General features: G+C 39.6%; 1 protein-coding gene across 4 annotated transcripts in view; it reads right to left on the bottom strand.

The window, feature by feature from the left end:
• Positions 1-18044, bottom strand: part of EIF2B3 (eukaryotic translation initiation factor 2B subunit gamma) — a 135604-nt gene that overhangs the window by 66326 nt on the left and 51234 nt on the right. For all 4 annotated transcript variants that reach the window (XM_070745800.1, XM_070745803.1, XM_070745801.1 and 1 more), the window contains exon 6: positions 7256-7345. In XM_070745800.1, coding sequence (XP_070601901.1) covers positions 7256-7345 — 90 coding nt within the window. The remainder of the gene's footprint in view (positions 1-7255; positions 7346-18044) is intronic.

An 18044-nucleotide genomic window follows, 5' to 3' on the forward strand; every position in this document is an offset into this window, starting at 1 on the left:
ATACAGTTTATGCATGGTATGTATGTGTGTATGTTTCTTTTTAAATAAGGGGTTTTTAGTGACTTTTAATTAGATTTGTTATATATTGTGCTATTACTGTTGTGAGCCGCCCTGAGTCTACGGAGAGGGGCGGCATACAAATCTAATTAATAATAATAATAATAATAATAATAATAATAATAATAATAATAATAATTGTAGCAGTCAAAACCTTTGAGAACCCATCGTTGTTCCCTTCATTCCGCACCCACCCTAACTCTGCATAGTTGCTGAACAAAAGAGGTTATCATTTGAGGGCTACTTGAAGTAAATGCTAAACACCCCTAAACTTTTTTTTCCTGTGACACCATTTCAACTTTCAGCAAATCTACAGGAATGCTCGGTCTCCCTTGAAGCTGCACCTTTTATACTTTTCATTTTGTTTGGCCATTTCATCTACTTGTCTGCATTTTAATTCCTCAATTGTAATCTATTCAATGTCTCTTTTCACATGGAAAATACTCCTTATACAACCTGAACATTATCAGGAAGACATCAGTCATAGAACTGACGGGGCTCTCTCTTCAGTATCTCTCTTCAGTATCCACACAGCAAGCATTCTTTTACAGACTTTTTTCCCCCGGCAGGCAAGAAGAAAATGAGAAATAAAGAGAGAGAGAGAGAGGGAGGGAGAGAGAGCATGCATTAAAGCCAGAAGAAGCCTAACTCTGCCAGACCTCCCTCACAGTGCATAGGCCTTGCCAGGAAACACAGGTGACAGCGTGAATGATAAAAAGGCATTGAAAGGGAGAAAGCAAAACTACAGACTGGTTTAGTCTGGGCAATATCTTAATGTAAACCTACAGGGGCCTCTGTGTACAACATACCACAAAGCAAATCAAGCAGAAGCCCGTGGACAAAATTTACTCTCATCAACCCAAACACAGCTCCTACCCTCTGGCGATCTAAGTACTATTCATAGAAGGTACAGAACTTTGAAGATTTTTTTCTTCACAGCATTCCTTTCAGTCTGCAGTTCAGATGGGAGGGAAAAAAATATTTTTTTCTGGAACAGCTTTCCAGAAAAGGTCGCCCTAAAGATCTTGGGAGACTGGCTGAAGGAAGGAAGAAGGGAACTGCAGAGGAAGCGGCTTATCAATAGCCAATGTTTTCAACCACCCGTTAAGGCCTTTTTCTTCTTTCCCAAAACATATTTGATACTTTGCTTCTCTGCATACAACCAAGAGCTGAGAGTTTCCGCTTGAGCATTAAAAGCTTTTTCTGAAAAAGCAGATTAATTTTGCTCGGGAAACTGCTCCGTGTAGGGCTATTAAATTTGACATTTATGGGTTCAAAAGTAACAAAATATGACAAAACTAATTATTCAACTTATTACTCTTATAGAACTTATCCACAAGAGTTGTTCCTAATCACCCTCACGTCATTTCTTGCGCTTTGAGTAGCTCAAAGTTCTATTTTGTCCTCCTTGTTTCCATGGGAAAGATAAAAACTCAAATCTTTAGCCTTCAAATTCACCACCTTCATCTGACTTCTTTGATAAAGATGTCGTGATGGTAAAACCAGAATAGGTAAGAAGTAGACATTGATTTGAATTTATTGGGGAAAGGGGGAGCCATAAATATAATAACAGATGAAAACTAAAAATGTAGTTTTCGTAGTTAGATTTACACTTAGGTATCTATAGAAGGGGTACTTGTAGCTCAGGGTTGAACTGGGGGTTTACTGGTAGTATCTGAGCTTGGTTGTTTTCTTGCAGACATTTCATTACCATACTAAGTGGCATCATCAGGGTCTAGGTACAGCTATCAGGAGTAAAAAATGTTAGAATTAAAAATCTTTAAATCTGTCTATTGCTATTCCATTTGATAAGTTGGCTGGACTCCAATTTCAGTTTCTTTAGTCCCAAAGGTTTCTGTTTGAAATAATCCACTTCTCCAACTGGAAAGATTCTGAATCAACCCAAAGGTGTTTTTTTTCAAAAGGCAACAACTTTTTTCCCCCTTTGAAAATGCTTCACTGCTTATCCAAGAAACTTCTTCAGATTAGATTATTATTAGAGTTGGAAGGAACCTTGTGTTGTGAGCCCTCTTTGTCTGGTAATGTCAGATTCTGAGTAGGGTGAGCCAGGCCCCTCTGGATGCCCTGGGCCAGTCAGGTTGCCAGCTGATGCAGAGAGTGAGAGTGATGAAATAATAGACCTGGATGAACCCGAGGAACCACCATAGGTGACAGATATGTCAATGAGGGATTGGTCTCAGTTAGATGATGGAGACATTAGAGTGGATGAGCCACTCTTAGATGTTAGATTCAGGAGGTTACAAAGCAGACAATGACACTTGTATGGTAAAAGGAAATAAGTTTGCAGCTTTAATTCCAGGGGGTTGCTGACCACTCCCACAAGTATAAAAGCAAAGGATCCTGAGAAATTCTGGGTGGGGTTTCAATGTTGCTTCATTGACGCTGTGTTAGAGCTGGGGTGCTCGAAAATGCCCCTCTAAAAACCTGATTTCTGCTTTGCAAAAGTTCTTTGCCAGATGCTACATATCTGTTAGGAATAGGTGAGCTGCATTTTACCCTCTATGATTCATTCCCTGTGGTATCTCACTGGAATGCAATTAGGCCGAAACTGGCGCCTTTCCCGGAAGCTTATCTGATGACTTCACAGCAGAGAAAAAATCCTCCCTGAACATTTTAAAAACTGCTTTCTGCCTGTAATGCTGTTTTTCCAAATAAAGAGTGTAATTCAGAGTTGAAATAGTGGGTTTTAGCCATTTGCTTCAATTTGAAAGCCCGGGATAGAACACCTTGTAGGTCATCTAGTCCAACCCTCTGCTCAAGTGGGAGCCCCTACACTATTTTGGACAAATGGCAGTCCATTCTCCCTTTTAAAGTCTCAAGTGTTGGAGTTCTCACAACCTCTGCAGGCAAGCTGTTCCACTGATTGATCGCTCTCACTTATTGTATGAACAATAAGAAAGTTCATACTTATTTCCAGTTCAAATCTCTCCTTGGTCAGCTTCCATCCCTTATTCCTCATCTGGCCTTCTGGTGCTTTGGACAACAGCCTCTGTGGCAGCCCCTCAAGTATTGGAACACTGTTATCATGGTCCTCCTCTTCGCCAGAGTTGTTGTTCAGTTCAGAAGGAGGGATACAGGTTATACCTGTAAAAAGGAGCTGCAGGTAAATATACCTGTAAAAAGGAGCCATGGGTCACATTGATAGTAATTGGGATAGAGAAATCCATTGCTAAGAAATGAGATTCTACAATGTATTGTCATGGGGCCACGCAGTCTTTTGAAGGCAGCCTTGGAACTATCAGTAGCTGTTGTTAGGCAAATCCTACATAGTCACAGAATCCCGTGCGCACATGATCACCATCTGCAAACTTCTGCTGGCTTTCCCATTGATTTTGTACATTGGAAGCAATTGCTGAAGGCTCCAAATATAGCGGTTCTTGGGGAGAGTAGATGCTACGACAGATATAAAGTGCCTTTCCAGATTCCAGATGGCAATCTTTAACTGAAGAAATTTGGAGCAAACTAATCCTACTGGATTGAAGTGGCCAGAAAGATACCAGGAGAGACAGATGGTCCCTCACGTAACTGGGCCCTGTGCCTTTACAACGCTGTAAGTAATGACAAGCATCTGGAATCACATCTGGAAGTAAACTCGCAACCACTACAGCTTGTGTAGCAGAGGGCACATCAAGGCATGGCCATTAGTGTCCATGCGGCCACATTCTGGACCAGTTGAAGCTTCAATATTAATGATCTGGCATATTTCAATAACGAGAAGCCAACCTGATCAGGCCATTATGTGAGAATTAAGAGGAAAGCAGTGTCTTTTCTTTTGATTTATATTTCAGGAACTAGTAACTTCTTTTTCAAACTGTAGAAACCTAACCGCCTGCCTCATATTGATAGCAAACAATGTAACAAATTAAATCTTTACCTTACATCCTGTGCAGATCTATCTTTCCCGTAGCTATGGTTGGCATGCAGCCAATGGCCAGCCAATAGTAGTTGTTATAACAACTTTACCATGGATTTATTACTAAGGAGAGTACAGATAAAATAAATCAGCGATACTATACTTGTTATCTAGTCTATCTAATCTAATCTAATCTAAACTAATACATCAAAATATCAAATAAGTGGCTTTTAAACTAAACGGCTGGTGAACATAAACATATACATTATTGAATGAAAATTTAATAAAAATATTGAATATACATTCAAATGCATATGGAGCTACCTTTGAAAAGTGTTCGGAAACTTCAGATCGTGCAGAATGCAGCTGCGAGAGCAATCATGGGCTTTCCCAAATATGCCCATGTCACACCCACACTCCGCAGTCTGCATTGGTTGCCGATCAGTTTCCGGTCACAATTCAAAGTGTTGGTTATGACCTATAAAGTCTTTCATGGCACCGGACCAGATTACCTCAGAGACCGCCTTCTGCTGCACAAATCCCAGCGACCAGTTAGGTCCCACAGAGTGGGTCTTCTCCGGGTCCTGTCAACTAAACAATGTCGCTTGGTGGGGCCCAGGGGAAGAGCCTTCTCTGTGGCGGCCCCGGCCCTCTGGAACCAACTCCCCCCAGAGATTAGAATTGCCCCCACCCTCCTTGCCTTTCGTAAGCTGCTTAAAACCCACCTCTGCCGCCAGGCATGGGGGAATTGAGATACGCTTTCCCCCTAGGCCTTTACAATTTTATGCATGGTATGTATGTATGTATGATTGGTTTTTATAATAATGGGTTTTTAATTGTTTTTAGTATTGGATTATTGTTATATGCTGTTTTATTGCTGCTGTTAGCCGCCCTGAGTCTGCGGAGAGGGGCGGCATACAAATACAATAAATAAATAAATAAATAAATAAATTGTTTTGAAAATGATTTTGTAGAAGACCTTCCAAGGAAACATTCTTATGGCTATTTTTACTGACCACCTGATCTGTTTTTTCCTGTCTCTATCATAAGCTGTCCAGAATTTTAGGGAAGAGGGGATAAAATTAGGGTTTCTTAATACAGAAATCTATTTTACTAGTAGGAAACTTGCTTGCACATTGGTCATCCTTCACCTGCTTATCTGTCTGTAATGTACAGGTAAAACGATAATCTTGAGTATATCACTTGGCCATAAACTCTATCCTTAGCATTTTATTTTTTTCTTTAATTTGTCATCACCTGTGGCCTCTGCAATATTTCAAGGGAGCAAAACTATTATGGAACACAGCTGTTTCAGCACCAGCAACATCTGGAGCAGGTGGGACTGAAAGTTATGCCTGGGGTTCAGCTTTAAGTTACTTCTAGTTTGAGGTGAGTACATAGCTCTTCATTATGGTTAAACCATTATAGCCGGGATCTCTCTCTCTCTCTCTCCTTCCATAAAAGGATGTCTTTCTTCTTCTCAGTAGGTGGTCTGGATTTCATATTAGGAACACCACAGGATACACAGGATGTATCCAAAATAGCCACCATGAGGATTTATCCCAAGAAGAGCTGGATTTACAAATAAGACAAAATAATGTACAAAAAGAAGACCCATACAAAAGGAATAGAAACGCTCATATTACTGCTGAACAAAAATGCCTTAATAGATACAAATGAAGACAAAGCAGGCACGTATTAGGTTTCTGTATGAAGTCAACAAGATTATTAGTTCAGTGTGGTAATCCTCCATTGTCTAATGCTACTGGGTGGAAAGTTACCATCATCATATACAAAAGGGAGGCAGGGGAGGTAATGGGTTGGATTTAATTTCCAGTGTCCAAACAACTTGTTTAGGTCTTGTCAATTAGAGTTAATTGTCTAGCATTCATGTTGAATAAACTTACCCCTCACTTGATATATTCCAGAGAGCAGACATCCTGCAGATAACTCTCAGTTAAATGGAACTTGTCACTGTCGCCTTCCTCTTTAAACTGATTTCCCACTAAGAACCAACAAAGTTTGGGTGGCCTTGATGGCTAACAAAAAATTGTGGTCATTTACACATGTCCCAACCTCTGAAGGACAAATGCTCCATAGTACCCCTCCAGCTAAGAAACGGGAAGAAACTGAGTGATTCCTTATGCAACAAGCAGAGAAGCAAACTTTTTATTTGCCCCTTCTCTTCTTCCACTTCAAAATGAGTGAGATGCAGTAGATAAAGTTGGTTTATCTTTAAGAAGCTATGTGGCAAATCAGAGGTGGGAAAGAAAACAGACGCCATAAGCTCTTGCCTTTTCAGTGCAACTGGCCTGCATAATCTTCCTCCAGCTCAATTATTTTTAAAAACATATAATTAAACCTTACAGATGATGCTTCATTTCTATGTTCCGTAGCATAAATGAATGGTAGCAATAATTATGATGAGGAGCACCTTTAAGAAAGTTTCAACTCATACTCTATTCTTTAATTTTCTCAGGCACCCTTGCTCATTGTTCATCTGATTTCAGTGCTAAAAATTTCAAATTTTTGTTTTTAAAGAGAATCCCGAGTCTGAGAACAATATTGGAATAATCATATGATGACAAATTGAAGAGGGCATTGTTATATTTAAAGAAAGAAAAACACCAGTTGCATATTGTAATCTTGTACAGAGGTACCTCTACCTACAAACACCTCTACTTATGAACTTTTCTAGATAAGAACCGGGTGTTCAAGATTTTTTTGCCTCTTCTCAAGAACCCTTTTCCACTTACAAACCCAACCCTCCGAAATTGTAAACGGAAAAGGCAGGGAGAAGCCTCTGTGGGGCCTCTCTAGGAATCTCCTGGAAGGAAACCGGGCTGGAAAAGGTGGGGAGAAGCCTCTCTGGGGCCTCTCTAGAAATCTCCTGGAAGGAAACAGGGTCGGAAAAGGTGGGGAGAAGCCTCTGTGGAGCCTCTCTAGGAATCTCCTGGAAGGAAACAGGGCCGGAAAAGGTGGGGAGAAGCCTCCATGGGGCCTCTCTAGAAATCTCCTGGAAGGAAACAGGGCCGGAAAAGGTGGGGAGAAGCCTCTGTAGGGCTTCTCTAGGAATCTCCTGGAAGAAACAGGGCCTCCACCCTCACTGTGGTTTCCCCAATCACACACATTATTTGCTTTTACATTGATTCCTATGGGAAAAATTGCTTCTTCTCCCAAACCTTTCTACTTAAGAACCTTGTCACGGAACAAATTAAGTTCATAAGTAGAGGTACCATTGTATATTAACAAGGCCAAGGATGTTTCCAGGGTGACATTCAAACATTTTTGAAGTGCATTCGGGTTCTAGATCCTTTTCCTTACCTGTTCTCCACCAGGAAGTCTATGACACATTTCTTCAGACAATACAGATGGGCATCCATCAAACCTGTCCTAATGTGAATTCGTGAATGCCTGGAGAGGAAATAACAGAGAATGAAGTCACTTAGCTCTGCATTCCACAGTCACTTTAAGAGCTCCACTTTAAAATTTCTTGATGGTAAAATTTTACAAGGGCCATCTGTGTTCCCAAACCTTTGCTATGGGATTAGTGGAGAGGTGAATTGTGATGGCTCCCATGACTTTAATTTGTCATACAAACACACACCTGCTTATCCAGGTTGTCACTGATCCCATTCTGTAAGTATATCAGGCTCTAATCCATAAAAACGGATGTTACATTAAATCAATGCCACAAGTTCTTCTGCAGAAGACTTCTGCCTTAGGTTTGGTATCAAAGGGCAAGACTGATATGAACTGCAGCAACAATTTAAATTAGAAATATCAATATTGCCTAATATTATTTCTACAAACTATTTGCAATGTTTCCCTTGTAAGATTTTCTTCTGCTTCCATATAATTTTTTTTTCCAATGAATTTTACCAGTTTAATTTGTTTACTTCTTTCTTTTTGGAAAATACAACAGAACATGACATTTACAGAATATTATTATTTTGGTAACAACAAATATTTCTAACCATGAAAGGTACTGATTCCTATTGGCTGTTTCCACTGAGTTATTTTCTAAAATTGAATGTATGAATTTTAGAGGAAGCTTTGGCAATTTTCATCTCATGTATTTTATATATCCTTTGTCCAGACAAGATGTGTGCTCAATTTGTAGCTTATTTAGTAACAGGAAATGTAATCTATCTGAACTAGATTTCTATTATTATTATTATTATTATTATTATTATTATTACTATTACTATTACTATTATTATTATTTCTATTATAATCTATTATTTTAATCAGTCTTACCCAACCCAATGTTATCACATTAGAAAAGCACTAAGTTTGTCTCCTAAGAAAACAAATGAAAGGAAAAGAGAAATACAAACTTTTTTGATGCAACTGAAGTTTTTTTAATGGAGATTCTAAGCATTGGTTCATATAATACCTCTAAATTTAATTTAATTTACATTAATTGACTTCTATGCTGCCCAATCCCTTGGGACTCAGGGAGGTTTATAACAATAAATAATACAATACAGTGATATAAAAGTCAAATATAAATAATAAAAACAGTAAAAAAAACCATTATAAAAATTAATTAATGGGGTTAAGTAGATCTTGTTTAATTTTCCTAATTGTGACTTCTAAGTGAAGTGGTTGTTAGGTAGAACATCACATGGTGGCAATACTTAGCAACAGTAGTTTCAGTAGTCCTGGCCGTGGTTGTTCTGGGAGGACCGCTGCATCCTTAATTAGAGACCAAACCCTTCTCCCACCTCGCTACATCCATCTGTTTCAAAACTCCCCTCCACCTATCCCTCTCCCATTTCTGCCCTTTTGGCTGCCCTGCACCATTTTCCCCCCTCCCAAATGACAACGCTCAGCTAGGGCTACTAAGAGATCGGGGCAGCGCAGTCAAAAACTTTTGAGGACTTGACACAACTACCATGTTGTTGTTAGTCATGAAGTCATGTCCAACCCATCGCGACCCCATGGACAACGTTCCTCCAGGCCTCCTTGACCTCTACCATCCCCCAGAGTCCATTTAAGGTGAGCTCACGCCAACTGCTTCAGTGACTCCATCCAGCCAACTTATTCTCTATCATCCCCTTCTTTTTTTGCCCTCACTTGTTCCCAGCATTAGGCTCTCCTCCAGTTAGTCCTTCCTTCTCATTAGGTGGCCACAGTATTTGAATTTCATCTTCAGGATCTGGACCATCATGATATATTGTTAATTAGGACAGTGTTTCCCAACCTTGGCAACTTGAAGATATTTGGACTTCAACTCCCAGAATTCCCTAGCCAGCGAATGCTGGCTGCGGAATTCTGGGAGTTGAAGTCCAGATATCTTCAAGTTGCCAAGGTTGGGAAACACTGAATTATGATATGCCGAATTAATAACTGATATGCAAAAACTATCTGTACACATTTTTCAGAATAGAACAATTCAAAATGGCAATTTCAAATTCATCCAAAACCTTTAGCCACACATTAAACTCTGCTACATGCTAGCCTTTCCCTTTTTATTCCTTATATACTAGTAAAACCTTTGAAAAGATCAGCCTACAACCTATACTACTAAATTCATAAACCAAGCTGTGGAAGTCACAGATGCAACAAAAGGCACATCTTTTTGGGACACATCATCTGTGCCAAGATGTATAATAGCGTCAACATCACAGTCCTTACTGGCATTGTTGACCATCTTAAGAATATGTTTCTTGTTTCTGCTGGCAGTAGCACCTGGCAGACACCTGACCTCTTTCAAAATCTCCATATCCTTTCCTAAATTTACATCCCTTACAGTTGAATCACTAACCAGAAGGTGGCCTCTCTTGTTGGATACCTTGCTGCTCTTGTGTGACTTATGTGTGATACGTGATTCACACTTTCCGCTTTCCAAAGTAAGTTCTCCATCTTGGACCACGATCCCCTGCTAATTTGAGTTTTCATTATCACAACTATCTTGACCTGTTACTTTAGTGTCTCTATTAAAGTCAGCAAGGGCATTACAGTGTTCCCTCGATTTCCATGGGGGATGCGTTCCGAGACCGCCCGCAAAAGTCGAATTTCCGCGAAGTAGAGATGCGGAAGTAAATACACCATTTTTGGCTATGGACAGTATCACAAGCCATCCCTTAACACTTTAAACCCCTAAATTACCATTTCCCATTCCCTTAACAACCATTTACTCACCATTATTACGGGAACTCACCATTGAATAAGACACTTAGTGATCCTGATATTTATAAACATAATTATTTATTAACAATAATTTTTTTTTTGTTATTTATTTGCAAAAATTATTAGTTTGGCGATGATGTATGACATCATCAGGCGGGGAAAACCATGGTATAGGGAAAAAACCACAAAGTATTTTTTAATCAATATTTTTTGAAAACCCGTGGTATAGGCTATTCGCGAAGTTCAAACCCGCGAAAATCGAGGGAACACTGTATATCTGTTATGCTGGGACACAGCAAAAGCTTCGTGTTTGTGGTTCACAGCAATCACCCTGCCAGATCCCACAGTTGTCCATACTATCCTTCTCCTGCAGGATCTTTGTGGTAGAGGGGGCTGATAGCATGGGAGCTCATTAGAGTAGATTGGCTGGATTGGGCACTTAATTTCTGCTTGGAGAGCACAAATAAGAGATTCTAGGTAGGTAATCTGACCATATAAACTAGTACAGTGGTACCTCTACCTACAAACGCCTCTACTTACGAACTTTTATAGATAAGAACCGGGTGTTCAGTATTTTTTTTGCCTCTTCTCAAGAACCATTTTCCACTTACAAACCCGAGCCTCTGAAACTGTAACTGGAAAAGGCAGGGAGAAGCCTCCGTGGGGCCTCTCTAGGAATCTCCTGCGAAGAAACAGGGCCGGAAAAGGTGGGGAAAAGCCTCCGTGGGACCCCTTTACGAATCTCCTGGGAGGAAACAGGGCCTCCCTGTGGTTTCCCCAATCGCACACATTATTTGCTTTTACCCTGATTCCTATGGGAAATATTGCTTCTTCTTACAAACTTTTCTGCTTAAGAACCTTGTCATGGAACAAAGTAAATTTATAAGTAGAGGTACCACTGTAAATTTGTTTACAAAGAGGACATTATCCAAATTTGAAAATAGTACTGCAAAAGACAGCTGCAAAACACGTATTACACTGAACTAAGTTTGTCATTTTGAAGTAAAATATAATCACAATCTCAAGTTCACTAAAGCTGAATCTATTATTGCTATTTTTTTTGCTTATAGTTAAATGATTCGTGTGCCGTTAGGCTGCTACCTTTATCCTCTGTACTCCCCCTCAATCTCCTCCACTCACGCAACTCCTCCCATCAGCCTCTGGAAAGTTTGGGGAAGATTTATAGATCAGTGTCTGTATTACACCTATTTGTTTAGCCAGGTATAGCAGCTGTGAAAAAGCCCTTGGAAAATTCAACTCTTTCTCATTCCTTCTTAATTGGAAAAGACATGCAACAGATTCTCATTTGTTCCTATCTAAATCCAGGGCAACTGTAAGTCACATTCAACACCAAAAGCCCCATATGCATCCCATGAACAGCACAAAGCAGGAAACACCTCCTTCATTTGAGCTTGTACACCACAAAAAATAACAGGGTTTTTGTTTATATCGGAGTTTTAAGAGAGCAATTCCAGAAACTGCAAGTTCTTACATGTTAATATTGATTTAATTATCCTGCATAGCACATTTTGTTTGTGTTAAAAAGACCTCCAACACATTTATTAAAATGGAGTCATAAATGTTAACTGCTTGCTCAACTATTTAAAGATGACCAAGAGAGAAGATATTTCAAATTTGAAAATTTTTTACAAGCAAATGCAACATGTTTTAAGTGAGTTCAGTCTGCATTTAATTAAAAAATATTATCCAGACAGTCAATCAGATCATACAAATACTGCAACCATGCCAACAATCAAATACAAATTAAAGTTATGAAAGAGTTCTAGAAATATAAACCCTGCAGCACTCCAACTCTATTCCTGGCAATGAGGACAGATTTCCATGTTAAAACAAATCTAGCCACCAACAGGATTTTAAAATAATGCCCCATTTAAGCAAATTGGCTCCTCCCATTTGGAGGCTAAATTAAGATTAAATTTACAATTTAACAAATATGTTATTTATTTATTTATTTGATTTGATTTGATTTGTATGCCGCCCCTCTCCGTAGACTCGGGGCGGCTCACAGCAATAATAAACAATATATAACAAATCTAATAATTTAAGAGAAACACTAAATAAATACTAATTGAACAATATTGAAATACTCACAATTATTCTTTAAATATTTATTTGCCTAGGTGTAACCCAGTTTTGGTTGCATTATCATAAAGCATAAAATATAGGGCAACAGGATATCTAAACTTAATAGATTAATAGAGAACTCTTTCAGAAAAAGTCATGTTCATGTGGCTACCGATTATGTTTGAAAAAAGTATGAATGAGAATATACTGATACAAGCAATCTGTTCATTCATCTTATTCCTCATTTTCTACAAGTGATAAAGGCTGATACCATGTTAAGCGCTTCTTGAGAGCAGGAACAGTTACTCAACCTTGCCCCCTGCCTTGCATCCCAAGTAGTGTTTTAGGATTTCTACCATTGTAAGCAGAATGTCCAGTTTGCATCATAGGTACCTTTATTACAATTAATTACTGTGTGTTCTGGTAGGAATGCTTCCTCCCATTCAGTTACTGGTTGAGCTATCTTCTAGGCCAGGGGTAGGCAAACTTGGCTCTTCTGTGACTTGTGGACCAACTCCCAGAATTCCTGAGCCAATCATGCTAGCTGAGGAATTCTGGGAATTGAAGTCCACATATCATAGAAGAGGCCACGGGTAGGCAAAGTTGGCTCTTCTATGACTTGTGGACTTCAACTCCCAGAACTGCTGAGCCAATCATGCTAGCTGAGGAATTCTGGGAGTTGAAGTCCACATGTCATAGAAGAGCCAACTTTGCCTACCCCTGTTCTAGGCTAAGGAACAGAAAAAATAATTGATTAAAAATGTTTTTTTTCCTTCTTTTTCCCAGTCAATGGTTTGGTGTACTGTTTGAGGCAGAGCCAATACAGAAAGATCCATACAAAAGAAAAGGTCTGTCAATGGAATCTGCACATTCTCTCCTCAAAGACTTACTCACAGAAAGCAAAGCCATTGTTGCTTCGTTTCCTGGTATGGGCCATAGGGTTAAAACAACAACAATAGAGGAGGCCACTAATTGGAGGCCACAGTCCAGAGAAAATACTAGGCCCTTATGATGAATAACTGCATTCTTGTCAAAAAGGCAATAAATGGTCAAAATATCAAACACTATATCAAATCCTGTATTTGTTAACAGCGGTGTTCCCAAAAGCATTGTTTTAGGGCCAACACTTTTTATACCTTATGTAAATGACCTTTGCGGTCATATTTAGGGGTAGTGATTTCTGACAGTCTCAAAATGGGTGAGCAGTGTGGTTGGAAAAGCAAGTAGGATGCTTGGCTGCATAGCTAGAGGTATACTGTGCTCAGTTCTAGAGACCTCACCTACAAAAAGATATTGACAAAATTGAACAGGTCCGAAGACGGGCTACAAGAATGGTGGTTAATCTTAAGCATAAAACTTATATCCTAAGATAAAATACAGGAAAGAGAATAAGGGCAGACTAGATGGATCAGGAGGTCTTTTTCTGCCTTCAATCTATGTTTCTATGTTTCTAAGGTTTTCAAAGTTATATTTATTTATTTTATTTATTTATTATTTAGATTTGTATGCCGCGGCTCACAACAAAGTGAAAACAATTTACAACAAATCTAAATTACTGTTTAAAAATATTTAAAAGACCCCATTTTCTAAACACACATACATACAAACATACCATTCATAAATTGTATATGCCTGGGGGAGATGTCTCAGTTCCCCCATGCCTGATGACAAAGGTGGGTCTTAAGGAGCGTACGAAAGGCAAGGAGGGTAGGGGCAGTTCTAATCTCCGGGGGGAGTTGGTTCCAGAGGGCCGGGGCCGCCACAGAAAAGGCTCTTCCCCTGGGGCCCGCCAACCAACGTTGTTTAGTTGACGGGACCCGGAGATGGCCCACTCTGTGGGACCTAATCGGTCGCTGGGATTCGTGCGGCAAAAGGCGGTCTCGGAGATATTCTGGTCCAGTGCCATGAAGGGCTTTAAAGGTCATAACCAACACTTTGAATTGTGACCGGAAGTTGATCGGCAACCAATGCAGACTGCGGAGTGTTGGTGAAACATGGGCATACCTAGGTAAGCCCATGACTGCTCTCGCAGCTGCATTCTGCACGATCTGAAGTTTCCGAACACTTTTCAAAGGTAGCCCCATGTAGAGAGCATTACAGTAGTCGAACCTCGAGGTGGTGAGGGCATGAGTGACTGTGAGCAGTGAGTCCCGGTCCAGATACGGCCGCAACTGGTGCACCAGGCGAACCTGGGCAAACGCCCCCCTCGCCACAGCTGAAAGATGGTTCTCTAATGTGAGCTGTAGATCGAGGAGGACACCCAAGTTGCGGACCCTCTCTGAGGGGGTCAATAATCCCCCCCCCCCCAGGGTAATGGAAGGACAGATGGAATTGTCCTTTGGAGGCAAAATTTGAGATAGGGAACTGGCAAATTTGTGAGGAAAATCTCTTCAAGATCAAAAGCTACGCTTAAATATTTCACCTCTAAAAGCAACATTTGCAAAGAGAAAACCTAACTTTTGTGTAGACGTTACTGCTGCATCTCACTAATCAAACCAGGACAAAAAAAAGAAATGAAAACAGTTTTTTACTATTAAAAGATGAAAAGGCAAAAGGAGAAATCTCTGCCTCCAACTAAACATCCATTTCTTAAGGCAAATTCAGACATAAAATACTAAACAGGATATGCTTTCTACTATTTCCAACTTGCAACAAAACAAAACAAAACTGTAGAAATGCCTCCAGCAAAATAGTAACTTGTTTATTTTTCTCATAGCAAAAGACTAAGTTGCTACTTCAGATGTTTCTAAAAACTGAAAAAGAGAACTCGAATCCTGCACGCTACATTTTGGCACATCTGAACAATATCTGAGATCCTCTCTAAGATTGTTGAGAAGTGTCAAAAAGGAACGTGGAGTTGACTCATTCTTTTCATTAACTTTATTGGTACCATCTAAGGGGGCATTATAGATTAAGGACTAAAACAGTAATTTCACAAAACTCCTTTAACTGTAAAGCTAGGTTTAAATACTTAGCAATACAGTATATATATTCCACAGTATCCATGCACAATAGTTAACAGTTAGAACAGTCTTTCATTTGAGGATTAGACTCTGCTATCTTCCTCTCAAAAGGCCGCAATGTATTTCAGTTGTGTGATGAGCGAAGACAGAAAACTGCCACAGGAAACAGGATTAAGAAACAACATTTCTCCTTAAAGCCTCTTCCTAGCTTTCTTCTCCATCTCCCTTTTAGACAGCCGTCAATACCACATAATTTTATTTTTAAAAAATTAATAAAATAGTAAATTGCAAGTTAAAACTAGTTTATATTAGAATCATTATTTAAGGATTAAAATATCCTATAAAATGATGAACTATAAATGCTGGAATGTATTACGTAGGCTGAATTTCCGAGGTAATATTTTTGTGATAAAAGATGGTGTATTTCATGCAAGTGCCTTCATGGCACTGGACCAGAATATCTCCGAGACCGCCTTCTGCCGCACGAATCCCAGCGACCGATTAGGTCCCACAGAGTGGGCCTTCTCCGGGTCCCGTCAACTAAACAATGTCGGTTGGCGGGCCCCAGGGGAAGAGCCTTCTCTGTGGCGGCCCCGACTCTCTGGAACCAACTCCCCCCCAGAGATTAGGACTGCCCCTACTCTCCCTGCCTTCCGTAAACTCCTTAAAACCCACCTTTGCATTCAGGCATGGGGGAACTGAAACACCTCCCCCGGGCATGTTCAATTTATACATGGTATGTTTGTGTGTGTGTTTGTTAGTAAATGGGGTTCCTTTTAAATTTTTAAAAATATTTTAAATCTATTTGGATTTGTTATGATTCGCCGTATCTTGTTGTGAGCCGCCCCGAGTCTGTGGAGAGGGGCGGCATACAAATCTAAATAATAAATAAATAAATAAATAAATAAATAAATAAATAAATAAGTATACTGTAGTTTCAAAAGAGTAAGTTTTTTTAAAAAATTGAACTCTCATTTTTATTTATGTTATATTATTTCTTTCTAACAAGATGAGCCATAGAAACATAGAAACATTGAAGACTGACGGCAGAAAAAGACCTCATGATCCATCTAGTCTGCCCTTATACTATTTTCTGTATTTTATCTTAGGATGGATCTATGTTTATCCCTGGCATGTTTAAATTCAGTTACTGTGGATTTATCAACCACATCTGCTGGAAGTTTGTTCCAAGGATCTACTACTCTTTCAGTAAAATAATATTTTCTCATGTTGCTTTTGATCTTTCCCCCAACTAACTTCAGATTGTGTCCCCTTGTTCTTGTGTTCACTTTCCTATTAAAAACACTTCCCTCCTGGACCTTATTTAACCCTTTAACATATTTAAATGCAGCTGAAAGACTCATGCCCACCTTTCAAAAGGCCTATTTCATTTCCAATATCATTTAATAACTACTAACTCAGGACTTCGTTGTTAAGGAATAAGGTACATCACAAAAAGGAGTTGGGATAGAAAACAAGAGCAGAGCATTAGGAAGCATTATAATTTTTGTGCAGCTGATACATTTTTCCATCTTGCAAGGATTATTTGCAAAGTGTTTCCCAAGACAAACACCCACCCCATATCTCAAATACCCACATTTTCATTAAGCATACCTAGGATAAAGAGGGGATCAAAAGTAACGTTAAAGTACAGAAATAAAATAATTTTGACACAACTGCAACTCAAGCACTCTATTAGGATAAAGAATGCTGCTGAATGGAGGAACAAGCCATTATTCTTTCAATAGAGTCTGGTACAGCTAAATATGTTCTCACAGATTCTTTTTCCTGAAAAGCTTTTAAAAAACTCAATAGTTTCTTGCCCTGGGAAAGAGATGTTCACTGAAATCCTAAAGCATGGATCAAGCATGGAACACTACATTTACCTGAAGAACGATATTTTCAAGTGCTCTTAAAAACAAAGGCTATGGGAAGAAAGAAGTCTGCAGAGGCCCTGTTCTCAGGGTTGTTAAAGAGTGGCTTAAGCAAATTATATCTCATGGCCACTCTTTAGGGGAAATTCTATATCCATAGTACAAACCGCTACATTGCAAAAATGGGGGAAAAATTATGTCCTTCCGAAAATCAGAAAGTTTGCCAAAAGTCCTTTTTCATAAATGACTTGCAAACAAAAATTGACATTTCACCTAGATTCTAGATGAAAATTACCAAATATTATTTACTACTAAATACAATTCCACTCTAGCTGAGATGTAGTGTTTCAAATGGGGAACTCATTTTCAACACCTTCCCATTTATTTGACTATCCTAAATATCTAAACATCAGGAACAAAAGCTCACCAAATTGACTAGTGTGGTCTTTAAACTTCTGCAGTAATAATTTTCAAAGCACAATTGAGGATTTTGTTATTCTTATCCTTTATGTTTCCATAAATGCCAGTTGCAAGCAAATTTTTACAATATTTATCCCTTTGCATTGGTACAATAATTCATATAAAGTAGCCACCCCTCCCCGTGCAACATCTCCATCAAGAGGGTATCAAATTGATGAAAACGGGTGCAGAACTTTTTGTGATATGTTCTATGACAGTGATGGCAAACCTTTTTTGCCTCGGGTACCGAAAAAGCCTGGGCGAGCACTATCACGCATGCGTGATTACTCACATCCATAATTCAATATCTCGGGAGGGTGAAAACAGTTTTCCCCGACCCCTAGAGTCCCTCTGGAGGTCGGAAACGGCCTGTTTCCCAACTTCTGGTGGGCCCAGTAGGCTCATGTTTCACCCTCCCCAGGCTCCAAAGGTTTCCCTGGAGCCGGGGAAGAATAAGAACGCCCTCCCCTATCCCCCCCAAGCCAAAAACACCCTCCCAGAGCCTCTGTGCAAGCCAAAAATCAGCTGACCCGCACACACATGCACATTGGAGCTGAGCTAGGGCAACGGGTTGTGGGCCAGCAGATATGGCTC

This window comes from Erythrolamprus reginae, chromosome 3 (assembly GCF_031021105.1).
Source record: "Erythrolamprus reginae isolate rEryReg1 chromosome 3, rEryReg1.hap1, whole genome shotgun sequence".
Classification (NCBI taxonomy): domain Eukaryota; kingdom Metazoa; phylum Chordata; class Lepidosauria; order Squamata; family Dipsadidae; genus Erythrolamprus; species Erythrolamprus reginae.